This window comes from Pyrgilauda ruficollis, unplaced genomic scaffold, assembly GCF_017590135.1.
Source record: "Pyrgilauda ruficollis isolate IOZ18807 unplaced genomic scaffold, ASM1759013v1 scaffold30, whole genome shotgun sequence".
NCBI lineage: Eukaryota > Metazoa > Chordata > Aves > Passeriformes > Passeridae > Pyrgilauda > Pyrgilauda ruficollis.
Window position 1 is genome coordinate 58504 of NW_024524378.1, and position 17222 is coordinate 75725.

The following is a 17222-nucleotide window of genomic DNA, read 5'->3' on the forward strand; positions in this document are numbered from 1 at the left end:
AGATGTGTGTATGTAAAAGGAAATGGTGATAACAGCTCACATAGATTTTAAGGAACACAAAAACTTTTCATTTGTGGTGGTTCCCCCACAATAAGTGCAAAAGTTTTCCATTATTTTAAAAACAAACCCAAAAAAACATCAGCAGCACCTTCTGTATTGTATGCCTATCAGACACAAAGACTCTTAACATACTCTGTACACAAACTGCCTGGACTTCTGGTGAAATAGACCTGAATAATAAAGAGAAAGAAGCTGGAAAGAAACTAAAACAAAAGCCAAATAAGCAACAGCAACAAAACTTGATGCATGACTGACTGATTTCTTTTTATTTAACTGTTGTGCTGGGACTACAAAGTGACAAGAATGTGCAAGATAACCTCATGGCTTGTGAGTTTGGGGGAGTCTGAAATCACTTCCTATCTTCAAAAAATTCCAGTTTTAATTTACTTAATCTTCACACACATAGCTTACAATACTCTTCTAACCAGGACTGCTAGGAGTACAAATTCACACCTCTGTGTCCTCAGGTTACTTCAAATGAGATGACTGAGCAGACCAGAGAGTGACCCTTATGACAACACTGGTTTAATGCTGCCTTTAAACAGTTTCAAAAAACTGACCTGCTACATATAGCTTTGAAGATCACATTTTCCATTTTAGGGGAGGCTCCTGCCTTCCTTAGCAGACACCTGTATTTTCAAACCAAGACACATATGCAAAGAAAGTCTAACTCAGTGGTATTAGTGAGGTTTTTATACATACCAAGAACAAGGCCTGTTGCATACCGCCTTTCACCTGCAGACTTGGCCTGTTCACTAGCTGAAGAACTAATCTGTATCTGATTTCTGGCAAAGACAAAAAAGAAAATGGAGTGATCAAACTCACGAATTTCCTACACAGTCTGTGAGAATCATGACAGACTCACTTGCATCACTATGTGACACATTTGTACAAACAGTTTTCCTACAATCCAAAGAAATATCCCAAGCAAAAGAAGAAACTGCCTGGCAAAAAAACATTTCTCACAATTCCCATTTGCCTGTGGTTTCTGAAGCCATCAGAAAAACTGACTCAGTTGAGCACTTCACCCATGCTGACAGACTGAACGGTACCAGTCAAGGGTTTATGTAAGGACTTTACAAGTGTTCTGCTTCTGCCTCACCCACTTAGATCATTTCAGGATGTGCAAAACCAAGACAAGAGGAAGAAAAGGAATTTTAAAACTACTATGAAAACAGGATTCCACAGTATGACTCAATAAAAGTCATCAGTTGGAGAATGGGTGCTCTATTAATTCAAAATGAAAACTTGCTTGCAAGCTTCAATGGCCATTTTCAGAGGAAACATGTCTTGTTATACTATATTCTAGCTGCAGGAAAAACTATCAGGGATTTCAGATAATGTTTTGGGATTTGAAGTCAATATTTTTGTCTCACCATGATTTTGCAGTGCAATTATCAGAAAAGTACATGATATACCACACCTAGAATCTCCAGTTCTTGAGAACGGCCGCACACGTGCTCTCTCCTTTAATTCATCTTCATAATCTGCAGGTACATCTCTTACCATTCCATTCAGATAGGGCCTTAAAGAAATAAAAAATACTCAGCTATGCTTGCCTAGAAACAGCCAATCTGAAATGGAAGGTTCAACAGTTTTGTGCAAATGCATTTGCTGCCTGAATGCACACTGGACAGCAGAACCAGTCCTGAAAATAGCACAAAATATTCTAGAAATAATTCACTTTGCTAGCACTGTCAGGGCAACCCTCTGTCTGGAATGTGAATTCCCAAGCCTGCTTTTCTGCAGCCCTTATCTAATGAGCCTGGTTAAGAGTTTTGAGAGCTAAAGGGCTTTTGACACTCACACTCCATTAATTGAAACAGATCTTGCTGCTCTTAATCCCCAGGAGCCAGCAAAGTCTTCAACAGGTTTTGGCACACAGCTCTTGGGTAAGTCTGGTGAAACAGCCAATTCAGATACTCAGATATGAAAAGCTTCTTCAATGACAGTCTACACTTCCCTACACACCCGATAGACTTTAAAAGGACGAGGTGACTTTTGTTCAAGGCAAAAGACTGGCAACACCGTAAATACAAAAATTCAGAAGCTAAAATTTGAGTCATCTACATAAGTGAAATCATATAATTGAAACTTCAAGTAACTTCAGAAATGCCAAATATTGTATAGACACAAGAGAGCTGTTCCTGAAAAGATCTGGGGTAGTAGAATTTATAAACTTTTCTTGACTTGCAAAATAACGGCTCTATAATGAGGACTTCAAGTCATCATGACAAAATAGGACAAAAATAGTTATTCAATGAAAAACAAAGTATTCAACAAATGCTATCAAAGTTATACTTTTTCCAGAGCTGGACAGAGCCATGGACTTCTCAGTATGCAAACAAAACAAAACAAACAAAAAAAATCCACCCAAAACTAGGCAAACATGGGGAAAAACCTCATTCTTTTACATAAAAAGAATCACAGCTCTGTCAATCTCTAATTTAAATAGAAGCCAATAATTAAAGGCAAAAGGATGCAAGCAGATTATTAAACATTGATCTGGCATCTTAACAACCCACCAGAACAACATGAAAGGACATTTACCCTCTTGGCGTAAAATGATCTTTCACAATCAAGTTCATCTTTATGACAACAATCAATCTGCTCTTTACAAGGCTGGTCACATAAGACTGAAACACAGCCAGGAAACAGAAAGCCGAGTCTCCAGTGTAATGGAAGGACATAGGAAGGAAGCAAAAAAAAAAAAAGCTTGGGATTTAAGAGGCAACCTTTTTTGTAAAAAGTAGCCAGCTTAGCACAGCAGGCCCAGACACGTTGGCCCAATTCAATCAAGAAGCTGCGGTCCCCTGTTTACCGGACAGAACTGACAGCTGGGGATGGACTAAAGCTGCGGTCCCCTGTTTACAGGACAGAACTGACAGCTGGGGATGGACTAAAGCATTCCACTCCTAAGAACTAAAACATTTTGCAATTCTCTCACTTCCCGGTCACCATTTCGGTTTGTTGAAAAATGCCACAGACCTTGTGCCTCCATCAAAACAGAAACCCTTCTGAAAAGTCCTGTTATGAACACCTGCCTCTCCAAACTAATAAACCCCATATAAAAACCTGGGAGCTTCAGTAGAGCAAATAAAAATATGCATCCTTTTGAATTCAGTATCCACCATGAATCAAGTGTGTTAGGGAAAAGTTGACTTTGCCTGAAATGTAGAAACACCATACTTGCTGATGTTTTATTTATATAGTTCTGTATAAATTCTTTCTGAAACAAAGTAAACCCTCAAACATTATCAAATGGTTACTTTTATTTAAATAATACACTCTGTGTCCAGCTGCATTAGACAGTGGCAAACAGTTACCCAACAAAAAGAGGACACATCCTTCTGAGTATTAACTAAACAGAGAATTAATTACTGCTGTTAGTTTCAAAAATATTTTGATTGTTTTTGTTAGACATTGAGTTAAGCTTCTAATTATTTTTCTTACTGAAAACAAGTCCACTCTATCCTAAAACCTCATTTGCTCATTTCTACCAGTAATACACTACAGAATGGAACAAATTTTGAATTTTGCAATCTTTTCTCTGAATCTCAGCAGAAAACAGGCAATCTTGTTCCTCTCATATATTTAACCACTGTTTCCATTTGCTACTCTTTTTCAGAAACTGTATGAATAAATACACTTTTTTTAGAAGCACACCAGAACACACAGTCTGAACCTTAGCAATAACACTTTTATTAGAGTCTGCCTCTCCCAAATACTTCCAGACATTTCATTTTTTCCACAGACATACTTCCTTTACGATTACTTTTTTTAAAGGCTGAGAAAGAATATCAAGAGCTATTTTTGGAGAAAAATTATTCTAACTCTCTTGGCATTTAAAACTGGAAAAGAAATGTAAGTTAATTGAATTCAGAAAATGCTTTTCTAGTAGAGGAGCATTTCCCCTCCCCCCAGTTATTAATTTGCATACTATCCAGAAAATTATCCCTGTAAACAATGACTCAAAAGATCATTTAACCCATCCACCAGCCACTCACAACAAAACATAATAGTAATATTCAACACTGTTCAAAGTGGTACAATTTGCCTTTGTTTTCCTAGAAGTGTTAATTCTAGCAAAAAGAAAAAGTGTTCTTTTGCCTTGCAAAGGAAGGACACTGGTGGTTTCTACACTGAAGCAATAGCAGGAAAATAATTCTGGCAACAGGCTTAACACAAATAAAAATAACTACAACACTCATGTTCCCAAGACCTGGAAAGGGAACAAATTAACACTTTTAAAATATCATTTGAAAATTTATTTACAAAAAAATATGCTTTGTTTAGCTGTATAAACAAATTTTCAATTTGGTGCTGTTTCAGACCACAAGCCATCTGGTTTTGAAAGCAACCAGTTCTTACAATGGAATATCTAAAGGTGGCCAGAATGCCAAACCCTGAATGACTAGGAAGGTTATACTTTTTTTCTTTTAAATGAGTAAGCTAGAAGAGAAAGATTAACAATTTATGTCAAAGTAACCCAACTGATGTATCAGTTAACACAGTAAAGACTATTTAATACTGAACAGTACATAATATCAGTTTTCCCCCTGAATGATTTATATAAGACACTCTCTTTTGTTTGGTTTGGGCTTTCGCAGATGTTTACTCCAACTGTGCAGTTATTACAGAGATTAGCACCTATTAAAACCATCAGGATTTGGTTCAACTACACAGATGTTTAAAGCCTGTCATTTAGCAAGACATGGAGTAAAAAAAAGGATTTTTAAAAAATAGACTTTTACGTTTTTTATGCATAGTCACATATACCAAAAATTGAAGCTCAAACCAATTTTGGAATCTGAACTGAAAACTGATTTGCTGTAACTATTACAGACTAAGGAAACAGAGGTAACATCAGGTTCTCAGTGCAGGGGTTTGCTTTCAAATATGTTTTCTGGCAAACCACTCTTCATAAAAATGAATTGTGGACCGCTGCTTCTGGGGTCATTTCTCTAGTATCCTTGGTTTGCTATGATACATAAAATGCCTCTTAATACATTGTATAGTCTTAGGGACTGATCCAATTCTTCAACACTTTTTCTATAGGTTATTGCAAAGGTCCTTTTCGTAAGTACAAAAGTAGGTACAGCAATCCTGCTGTCACATGGGAATTTCCCCAGTATTTAAAGACAGTAAACCATGGCCATCAACAAGCACTACAGAAATAAATGAGAAAATGGAATTAAGCATACCTTTCAGCATAAAAACCCCGGGGAGTTTTTCTGTCATAGGTGCTTTCGGATCTAAATCTAGGGTCCATTTCTGCGTTTGTCTCAGGATCATAGTCCACTCTGTAGTATCTTCTACCAAAATCACCATCTTCATCAATTCTGTGATGCTTCCTAGTAGGAATTACAGACTGGCTAGAAAATCCATGTATTTGATTGGGAACATCCAAATGCTCATCAAATCTTTTATTTAATAATCGACTTCTCAATTCAACCTCATCATCTAACCTGTGGTACCTGTCTTCCTCCAGCCATCTCTTATTTAGCAGCTCTTCACAACCTTCTGTGGAAGTAAAAGCATCCTTCTTGGGAGGTTTTGGACCTGTATTACAGGGCTGGACTTCTGTATGTAATTCTGGCTGGAGCCTGGTAACAGCAATAGGTGTTTTATTCCTGTGCATCTCATTCTGTTTAATGGAAACAATATTGAGAGTTGAATATAAACAAATCACATTGAGTAAAACCTTAGTTTTGTATTTCTTCAAATAAACCCAAAACAAGAAGAAAGACAAGAGGTGAGCAAGGAAAGTACTTCAAGAAGTGCTTAAAATCTAAGGTCGTATTCATTTTTCTTGGCGGAAAAAAATATAGTCTTCCTTTTATCTAATGTCTTTCAGGAGAATGGCTATCAATACTGGACAGATCTTTTATGAACTCCAATCTGACCTTCAGTTTCTGAGGTGCAAGGAATCAAAAAAACACTTCAAACTTTACTTCATCAAGTAGTAGAGACTTGATATCTTCATTCTATCCAGATTCAGGCAAGTCTGTAATACTTCTTACCTATGAGCACAACCTTTTAGCCTGAGCATTTCTTAATCTATTTCTCTACTCCTCAGGAAATGTCATTATGAGAAAGGACAGTTAAGCAGATAAAAAACAATGACACTCTGGACTAGTGTTCAATACACAGTCCTTACAAAAACAATGGTTTTACATAAACCCTGTAGTATTTCTGTGTACTAATCTTTGATCTAACCTTTCTGGTATGGAATAAAGACAACAGTAACTCATACTTTACAATAGTTAATGAAAAATAAATTAAGGATGTAAATGACACCAAACTGGGAAGAAGGATCAATATACTAGACGGTATGGCTGCCACACAGAAGGGTCTTGACAAACTGGAGAAACATGCTGACAAAAAGCTCATAAAAATCAACAAATGCCAAGGAAAATCTCTGCATCTGGGACAGAACAGTGCCATGCACCAGGACAGGCTGGGCACTGAGCACCTAGAGAGCAGCTCTGCAGAAAAAGGCCTGGGTTAGTCGTGGGCAAAGAGCTGAACACGAGGCAGCTGAGCATGCCCGAAGTGATGGCTGCTATCCACACCCTGGGCAGCAGTATCTGTGCAGGTCGAGGCAAGTGATCCTTCTCTGCTCATATTTATCTACTATTTAGGTTCTGGTGTAGTGTGCCAAGTCTCTGCCTCCCCTCCCCACAGATACTGATGACCTGGAGAAAGTGCAGAGGGTGCCTACTGAGATAGTTGAGTATTTGAGCTATTAAAGGAGAAGCTGACAGAGTTGGGTTTATTCAGCCTGGGAAAAGACTAAGGAGGTTGTGGACAAACTAGTAATTGCAGTCCCTGTGTAACAAGGTAGTTACAGAAATACCAGTAGCCATGGTTTTCAAAGAAAAAACAGCCACAGTTGCAGCAAAGGAAAATTCCAATGGGATATAGAGGGACAGAAGTTCAGATCAAGCAGTTAAAGCAGTGGAATGGGTTGCCCAGAGGACTGTGGATTCTCCATCCTTTCAAAACTCCACCAAATAAAGTCTGACCAACCTAATCTAAACTGTGAAGGTAACACTACTCAGACCAGGGGTTATCCTATGACTATCTAAACTGTTGGATCAAATTTTGAACATCACATATATAATTTGACTCTCACTCCAAATTAAATACCCTTCAGAGGTGGCATAACCCAAACAAATCCTGACCTTTTTTTTTTCTGTTTGTTCTTTTCTGATAGTAAAATCGTTTCTACACCAGAATAATAAAAATGCATCTTAAAGGTCCAAGTTGATAACAAATAAAGCAAAAGAAAAAAACCCTTGAGTCGCTAAATAGATTTCATAAGGTAAGTCAGCTTAGGAAATGTAAGTGCCCAAACATGTAGAAAAATTTTAGAGATTTTTAGACTCAGTTGCACAAAAATAATCTACATTTTTGCCAGTGTTTCCTAGGGATCACTGCTGTGTAGTACTTCAAGCCTTGAAGAAGGAATTAAGAATGACATATTGAATTCCAACATCTGAAGGAAGCCCGAATGCTGCCTTATAGATGCATTCACAAATTGAAACAGTTTTCAACTATATGAAACTGAAGTGCACTTGAAGGAAAAGATGCTTTGCCTGAGAAAACAATCTTTCTAGAGATAGACAAGAAACATTCTTCTAGACAGAAATTACAAATACAGGGGGATTTGCACTTGCCAACTGCTGTAAGGAAGACAATAAACTTCCAGATTTTTGGGTACAAATACAAGGTATTTTATAGAATGACCTAGCTTTCACACTACTGTACACTTTAGAATTTTCATATTAAAAAGAAGTGGAAGGACTTCTTAAACTTTTCTTCTAAATCTTCTAAAAACTTTCACTAGATTAGAGTCCCAAATTAATACAGTCCATCGCTAAACTGAGACAAAAATATTTTTAAAAGAAAATTGACCTATTCTAGAGAAAATTTTAAAGTTAAGAAGATTTTACAGATCAATACATTGCTTCCAGATTACTAAAACAAAGAGTCTCACAACAATGCTAATCAGATCTAAAAATTCCACTTGCTGTTGCACTAGTTTTGGCTGGGACAAATTTCTTCATAGTACCCTGTATGAGGCTAAGTTTTAGATTTGTGCTGAAAACAGTGTTGATAAGACAGGGATAATTTAATTCCTACTGAATAGCACTAACAGAGTGTCAAGGGCTTTTCTGCTTCTTACACTGCCCCACCTGCAAGGAGGCTGCAGGTACATGGGACATTGGGAAGGGACACAACCAGGACAGATGATCCCAATTGACCAAAGGGATATCCCACTCTACAGGGGGTCATGCTCAACATAAAGGAAGGGGGACATTCTAAGTAAGGCATTTGTCTTGCCAAGTCACAGTTACATGTGAGAGAGCCCATCTCTCCTGAGGATAGCTGAACACCTGCCTACCCAGGGGAAGTGAATTCATTCCTTGGTTTGCTGCGCTTTGTGTGAGCAGCTTTTAATTTACCTATTAAACTGTCTTTAACTCAACCCGCACTATTTCTCACTTTCACTCTTCTGATTTTCTCCCCCTTCCAACACAGGGGTGTGTGTGTTTGTGTGTTCCTAGCTGCTTACTGCCATACAAATCAAAGGCCTCAGGTCAGAATTGGACTAGACTATGTCTAGCTCACTTTCAGCAGTAAAGGCTTCTTGATTTTTATTCACAAATGTACAGCTCCATATTCTGTATGGCTGCTACACTTGCCTGGCCTTCTACATGACAGAGGAAAAAAGCATCTACAAGCAAAAGCTAAGGAACACTATGTGGAGTTCAATATTTAGTTCAAATAGATAGCTTTTTTTGGATATCACTTTTATCATCAAGAACAACTCAGGGATTTGTTTCAGACACACAGAACAATGAAAGCATCCTTCTACCAGACAGACATGATGGAAGGAGGAATCAGGAACTGCACCATGTGAGTTGTAACCAGAACTTGCTTAGATGCATTAATAAAAATGCAGCCTAATTGAACAACATTATTTGTGTATTTTGTCTTACTTTGTACGTCTGAGTCAATAATAAGACTATAAGATTGTATTACCTCTCTGTTTTTCTTCCCTAATTTCCTTAGCCTTTCATTCCATTCTTCTTTATCCCTGAGATATTGATTGTATTCCTTGTTTCTTTCAAGCCGTAATCTCTCCTAAAATAGGCATTGAAAAGGGCATCATAATTTTGCATTTTTAGTAGCTTTTAACTTCATAGAACTGCAGTACTAAATGAATATGCAAACTGTGTGTTTGCCCCCCCCACCCCTTCACATATTTTGTGATGTACAAGAAAGGCTTGAATTACTTTGAGGTTTTAGTTTATTTTCTCCTAGCATAGCACTTTCTCTTAATCTGAAATCTGTAAGTGGAAGTCAGCTTCTTGGGCACAAAGTCTAATCCTCAGAGAAGCTACTGTGTATCAAGATCCATCTTTAAAACCAGGTAGGTTTCCTTCTGCTAAGCCTATTCCAAAATTTACCAAAGCCTCACTCTGACAATTAGGAATTTCCAATCTGAATGTATTTACAGCTGATTTTCAAACATACAATTTCATTCGTTGTGTTAAGGTTAGTTGTGACTTGGCCCCCTCATAATTAAAACAGGATAACAAATAAATTAAAACAGGATAACAAATACAAGTGTACACAAGATGTATCAATTACAATTTGAACTGTCGAATTCAAGCAAGCAGTTAAACGGACTGCAAAAAGTCAAAAGTGTGAAGAATGCAAGAAAAATCAAGAAAAAAAGGATATATGCTTGTTGTCCCAGCTACTTCTGCAACATGATAACATTTATAATTAGCTTTCTCAGGTCTAAAAATATACATGAATTGCACATCAACAGCCTAATAATATAATATGAAATACAAAAGTGTCCAGATAAAGAAAACTCTAATTTGTATTATTTCTTGAAATTAGTCCCCATTTAGAGCATGGAGTATTTCTTACACTACCTCATTCCAACAATCACATAAAGGAAAAAAGAGAATTATACTACAGTATTATGAATGAGGCTCTTTTCCACTGCAGCATTTACCAATAAAAAAGCAAAAGTATTTACAAAATCTGACCATCACACATAAATTTACTTTCTCATGAACAAATTTCCAACAAAAATAATTTATATCTCAATCACCACATAAATACCAGATAACTAAAAGTTTTGCAGATTAGACTAATCCTCTCCAAAACTGTTTCATTTTTTGGGGTTTTTTTTCAAGAAAAAAAAAAGTTGTCTATAGGTTTTCTAACAGTGACAATATAAAGCATGCAGACAGCCATGAAAGCTGCACTGTCTTTAACAGATAGCAAAACACTCAGCAGAAAATTCAATATGCTGTATGACTGCACATTTGACCTAATAAAGCAAACCAAAATACAAATGGTAACCTCTCAATACTCTGCCCAGAAGCCAAATGATTAACAGGGCACAGTGTGACATCTCCTGGCAGCTTTTAGGTTCTGCAAGAGCAACAAATAGATGGCTAAAAAGGATACAACACACCTGCACAGAGCTGATATGATATAAACCCATCAATGATAGGACGTTTCCAGTACTAATACTTATTTAATTTCCACAGAATTAATTAAATATACTTTATTTTTCACTGTTTCAGCACACATACTTGCAAGGGTTAATAAAAAGGTCATGAGAACCTGAAGCTAACATAAACGCAGTACACGTGCACGCTGCCCTCAGGAGTCCTTTCCCCCTTCCTGGGTGTTTCATTCTTGCTGCCTCCTTTTTACACTTGTATAACTTGCAGTTTAGGGCTTTTTCATAAAAGCAATTTTCACTTTGAGGTCTCACCTGGCTCCTCCTACAGCCAAACCAAGAGCACAAGAGGGGCAGAAAGTTTAAGTACAAGGGCAAGGCCAACCCATGCCATAGGAGAAGTCTTGCACCAGATTGCAGTGACAGCATAGCCCCAAACACAGATCAACAGAGCAACTTGAAGACAACAAAGGTTAAAAAATAAACCAAAACCCAATAAAACCTCATAGTGTGCAAATGCCTAGTCCTTCTCTAGCAACACAAATTATCTTATTGCCTTGAATCTCTGCTGTGCTATGAGCAATCTTAACAACCAAACAGTAGTATTTGTCAGAAAAAAATATTGATAAATTACAATGTTTCTGCTGATTCAATTTCATGGATCAAATTACGAGCAAATATAAGAAACTGGGACTATAAAGCCAACAGCATGAGGGCAGGAGATCAGATCAATAGTGATTGCTTAACAAAATCCAAGCACAACCACTAGAGGTTTTCAACAGATCAAGTGCTCTAGAAGTGTGCATCAGAGGTAGCAAACCTCAAACTAGTATACAATTATATCTAGGTAATAAAAACCAAATATCTAAAACTTATGAATACAGGTAACCTAGGATTCAATTTTTTTTTTTAAATTGAAGGAACAGACTTTTCTGAGAATTTACTAATTACCACCTCTAAAAACATTCATTTGTGTAAGAAAAAAAAAGAAAAAACCCAACCAAACAAAAAACTTAAATGGAAATATTTTTTTCTGTAATAGCTTCAACACCCAGGTACATTTTCAAGTTATACTCCATTTAATTAATTTCCTTCATATATTTACCTTGGCAGATCTTCGCTCATCAATAGGAAGAGATAATCCCTGAGTATATGGATCTACTTCATCAGTAGTCAGATAATTTTTCTACATTAAAAAAAAAATTAAAACCATTCAATAAACTTTAAAATACCAAATCTTACTCATTAAAGAGCTGTTAGGTAGTATATTTTCTGAAGTAATTTGAGCAATTTGATGAAATAAAGACTGAAGACAACCTTCACATTCTGAAAATGTAGGATGTTCTTGGAACACATAAATGAAGTTAAGGAATGCAGGAAGTAAATGAAATAAAAGGAATCTTCCAAGACACTTCCTTACTCGAGATGAAAAACTGTTTTTTTTTAACAGCAGAAAATATATGTCTGCCTCTTATTTTGACAGATGGAATTCATGCTAATAGTAGTACACCTCTATCTCAACAGTGTTTTCCACACCAGCTGTGCCCAAATTTTCCAGGATAATGACCCACCACCAAATCTTGTAATTCTTTATGGACCATCAGCCACTATCAGAGAACTTCCCATCAAAACCAGTTTGTTGCTCCACACAGATCCCTGGGCCACAGCTTGGGACCTGGGCTGTGCAGCAAGTCAAAGTACCAGCTCTTCAAACCAAATACCACTGCTGATGCAGGTCTTTAGATTCCAGGTATGGAGGATTTGTCATACATCCCTCCTTTATTAAAAGCATACACAGGCCATTTCCAGTCAATCATATGTTTTATAAATCTGATTAATAAAAAGATCATCTATTTGTGTGACAGGAGCTGAACATGGGAATGGTGAGATACAGTATTTCACTAGCATTGTTTCCTTTCCTTATCTATGTTGCAATGTGGCCTGAATGCTTAGAGGAATGTCAAGAAGTAAGAGCTCTACCTGCTCCAGTACTAAACCACATCATTATAAATGATATTTCAAACTAGACATTAAAATATTTAAGGAATTTAATAATCATGCAATGATATTCAAGCACCAAGACAACTAGATGTATATGGAAAACCAAGTTATTTCTATTAGATAAAATAGAAAATAAATTGTAATCCTCATTATTATGTAATTCTTTGCATGCATTTTGAAGACATCTCTAGAGGTTACCTCTCATCTTACAAACATCCTTTCCAAAATCAGAACCTGATGTGGAAGCTGCATTTTTCTACATAAGCAAGACTAAGCAAGCTATTAACAAAAAAATTATCACTCTGACAATTGCTAAAAGTTTCACCACTTTTAGGTGGGAAAAGAAATTAGAGATTGCTATGTTAGTTCTTCCTCAGTCCTTACCAGCTTAATATAGCTAACAGGTACTAGACCAAACACACAAACAAAAAGGCCTTGTAAACCCTGAAGTCCAGTTGAGCATAAGACACTAAATGTCAATGTAAAAATTATACTGTTTGGGTGCTTTGGTGATAATTACGAAACATTAAGTTTTTAACACGATAGTCTAATTTTGAAAATAATCTGGAGTTTTAAATTAAAAAAGAAAGAAAAATTATATAAGGATGATTTTGGTTAGAGATTAAGAAGACAGTTGCTATTGCTATTTAAGAATGCTAGTGCATGCTAATATAGAAAATTTATATCATATGCATGTTACTCAAAACCTCAGAAAAAACCAGCAGACTGTGTTTCTACCACATTATCTCTGGGTCCTTTACTGATGTTGTTCAATCTGAACAATTTGGATGGACATCATAAAATTCCAAAATTATTCATACACAAAAGCATAAAAATATTTTAAAAATTAAAATTAATTAAACAAAGCTTGTAAAAATAACACCAGAGGTGTTACTTTTTCCTGATAATGCTTGTTTGCATTCTTGCATTCTGGCCAGTAGGTGCTAAAAAACTGGCTCTACTGCTTCCCTAAGCACCACTGGTGAGTGGAGACAGGGAAGAAAAAAACCTGACTCTGGTTGCGATGATATATTTAATATTTATAGAAGTTACGATTTTATTCTAACTTTATAAAATATGTATACCAAGAAAAAAAGCCCAAACTCTTACTATCTACAGAACTGATAATCCTTGAAGCAAATGTCTACTAAAACAAAAACCATTGTAGAGCCAGCATTAGACAGCAACAATGGCAACTGCATAGGGAAAAGGAAATCAACAAGTGTTTTAAAAACTTATGAATGGAAAATAATATATGTAAGTGATCATTTTGCACAAAGCAAGCAATGATGTTAGTCACAGCTAATCACCACAGCATGCATAAATGCACAAAGCACAAATAAAAGTAATGATTTTTTTTAAATTCCAAGAGCATAAAGTTTCAAACAAAGCAAAAAGCAACTAATTTTAAAGAAAATAAAATAATATTAAAGGCACCCTACCTTTCTTTTTGCCTGTGAAATTCCCTAAAAATCAGGGAAAAGATACTATTCAAAAGGAGTCTTTGAGTCAAAAATATTTGACTTAATATAAGATACTTCCTTTCTTAAAGCAAATCCATTCATTCATTTTAAGAACTAAAGACACTGGTAAATAGTATTTTTATAAAACAGAAATTATTTGGTTCCGTATTTTTTCTGATTCATGCAGAGCAGCTACAGAATATTCCCAAGATGATGACATTTTATACATATCATTTCAATTTTAAATTTACTGTAACATTTAGTAAATCATGTTAAGCAGAACATCAAAGGTTTTTCTTTTTAAAATTGAAAAGAAGCTGCCAAATGCAGTCACACTAAGTACAGGGATATTCTTACCCCAGTTAGAGACTACAGAATACATATGTACTTCAGCAAGTATCAGCTTTTAAATTCTTTAGGAAAAAAAAAAAACAAGGGAGAAGCAAAAACAAATAAATAAAATAGAAAGAAGTGTACTAAATAATATGTAGTCACATGGCAACGAGATCTGTAGAAGCCTAAAATACATAAACATTTTGAAATTACTTTCACTCAAGTCTTCAAAATCAGCCATTACTCATAATGAATGCCTCCTCAAAAATTTTTTCTACATGTATTAATTTTCATTAAATTAAATGAGAGAATAATTTTAAGAGACTCACTAAAGTCAAGCAACCAGACAGGACACTTTACCTGAGAAAGATATCGCCTATAATCTTGTCGAAGTTCCTCTTTGAGTTTATGTTTTTTTCGTTCATATTCTTCTCCAAGAGGCAAACTCAAGCCATAGTCACCTGAACGTTTAACACCATTAAATATCATTATTTACTGTTCTGTATCAATACAAAGCAAAAGCTATGTCTGAATTTTTATTAGACACAAGCAATAAAAAAAGAATTAACCATACAACCAGCAATTAAATGACAGCTGAAAAAAACCACCTTCTCTGTATGAGTAGTTGAGTGAAAAGCATAGAAAAATAGACTGGTATTTGGATAGTTTTCTTCTCATCCTTTACTTTTTCTTCCCATTACAAAAAACAACATAAGCTGAATTTATTTGAATATTGTACATATTTCTTTTGTCAATGTATGTTTCCAAAGAAATCTCCTTTGACATGTGAGCTTCTAAATTATTCTGATATTTTAAGCTGTGTTTACCACACAATAGAAAAAAATCTTTCCCAAATGAAAGCAACAAGCTGTTTGTTTAGCACGTGAAAAATTTGTTTGCTCCTACACAACTAGAGGGAATTTGACCATATGATAGAAAGTAATAATCATTTTTCTTTCCACCTCAGTGCTTTTAATCGTAGTACACCCAAAACACATTAGTACTTTTCTGAGATTACTCACAACAGCTCAGGTCTCATAACAGCTGCACTCTTAAAATATAATAAAATATAATGCTATGCAAGCTGTTTGCTGTTCCCAAAATACATTTAAAAATATTTATATTAAACATCCTCTACACCAGCAGGCCATCTCTGCAGTCACTTTCACCACTCTCCACAGAGTAGTGAATTCCACAAAATCACACAACAAATGACAAAGATTACAACTGGGAGTGAGTGTGTGTACTATTATTATTTCATATTGTTTCTCTAAAAGCATTTCTACATCTCATGATCTATTCACAATTAGTAGCAATGAGTAAAAGGGAAGAGAAGAAATTCAAGACTTATTCTTAGATCAGTCCTAACTTATTGTAGGGTAGTTTGTTTGGCCTGGCTCAAGATACATTCTGATTTGTTCTATCCTCATGAGCCAGCAAAACAGTGTGACAGGGAAGAAGTGGCAAACAGGAGTCAGCCTGATATTCAGAACCAAAGGACCCAATACCTGATTAAATATCTCCTATGCTAATCTAAAACAGCCTGCAGAGTCCAACCATCAACCCAAATCAGCATGAGAACTTCTGCAAGTTCCTTTTCTCCTAGTTTTGCACATAAGGTGAGTTCCATTTAAAAAAACAATGTACCATTTCAAACTTCAGAAAAGGTGTTATAAAGCAGAATAGAGTACAGAAGAAATAGTTTGCTTCAGCTTTGCTCTTGTCTTTTATTTTATGCCTAATTACCATTGAATTAATTCTAGAAGACCAAGAATAAGATAAAAAGCAACTAACAAGTTGGAGGAAAGATTAATTCAGTAATTTCACAGATGCCACTGAAATTCAGTACCAAAAAAAAACAAGAAAAGGAGTGAGAATCCAGTGCTTTGATTCAAATATGTGAAGTGTTCAAACAAAAGGTTTAAAAATAATTTTGTTAGAAATAACTTTTTTTGGCCACCATAAAAGCACTGAGATAAAAATTATCGGTAATGATCTGGGGGATATTAACAACCCACTTCAAAAACTTACTCTGAGAGAGTCTTGCAGAGGAAAATCACTTCAGTTAACATTCATTCAACCAAATTTCATGCAAACTTTTTCCGAATTCTTCTGACAGAATAAGAGATATACCTTCTTTTTAACTGTTTTTTTACTTTTCTTTATTCTGTATTTGTTGTATCTATTTCCCATTTCATTTTCTATTAACCACAAATAATCACACTGACAATGATTGTTTTTAAATGTTACAATTTTAAATGCGTTTTTACAGAAACATGTAATGTTGAGAAATAACTGCAACTTTATTCAGTCTGAATCTCAACATTACTGCTAGAACTATAAAATATACTTTGTAGCTACCAAGGAACAAGTCCTATCTGATTTAATCCACAGGAAATTACAGTGCTTTAAAGCAGAGCAAGCCAGTAATATCAGCAACCATCCATTTCAGCACCCAAATGATTATTAAAAAAAAGTGCTGGGTTTGGGATAGGTAATTTTCTTCATAGATCTGATATGAGGCTGGTATGGGGCTGTGTTTTGGAATTGCTTGTGATTTATGGAAAAAGCAGTGTTGATAACACAGGGATATTTCAGTTACTGCTCACTCACACTTCCTGCTTCTCATCTACCAAAAAGGGGACTGGGGATGCACAAGGAGTTGGGAGGGGACATGGCTGGGACAGCTGACCCCAGAGCATAGGGATATTCCATTCCATATGGCATCATGCTCAGCAGCAAGACTAGGAGGGAGGTTGGTGGGATCTGCTGCTCAATGACCTGGGCATCAGTTGGTGGTGAGCAATTGTTTCACGTTTGCATTACTTGTCATTCTTGAGTTCTACTTCTTTCTCTTTGTTATTTTC

The 17222-nt window shown here is 35.8% G+C and overlaps 1 protein-coding gene across 8 annotated transcripts in view; it reads right to left on the reverse strand.

Moving 5' to 3' along the window:
• The window catches only part of CSPP1 (centrosome and spindle pole associated protein 1), a 60194-nt gene that overhangs the window by 36296 nt on the left and 6676 nt on the right, over positions 1-17222 (reverse strand). For 5 of the 8 annotated variants that reach the window (XM_041473781.1, XM_041473783.1, XM_041473776.1 and 2 more), the window contains exons 4-10: positions 14716-14816; positions 14002-14025; positions 11664-11744; positions 9112-9213; positions 5265-5707; positions 1484-1585; positions 763-845 (exon numbers count right to left, since the gene is read on the reverse strand). In XM_041473781.1, the coding sequence (XP_041329715.1) occupies positions 763-845; positions 1484-1585; positions 5265-5707; positions 9112-9213; positions 11664-11744; positions 14002-14025; positions 14716-14816 (936 nt within the window). The remainder of the gene's footprint in view (positions 1-762; positions 846-1483; positions 1586-5264; positions 5708-9111; positions 9214-11663; positions 11745-14001; positions 14026-14715; positions 14817-17222) is intronic. The other 3 variants (XM_041473780.1, XM_041473779.1, XM_041473782.1) reach the window with 3 other exon arrangements.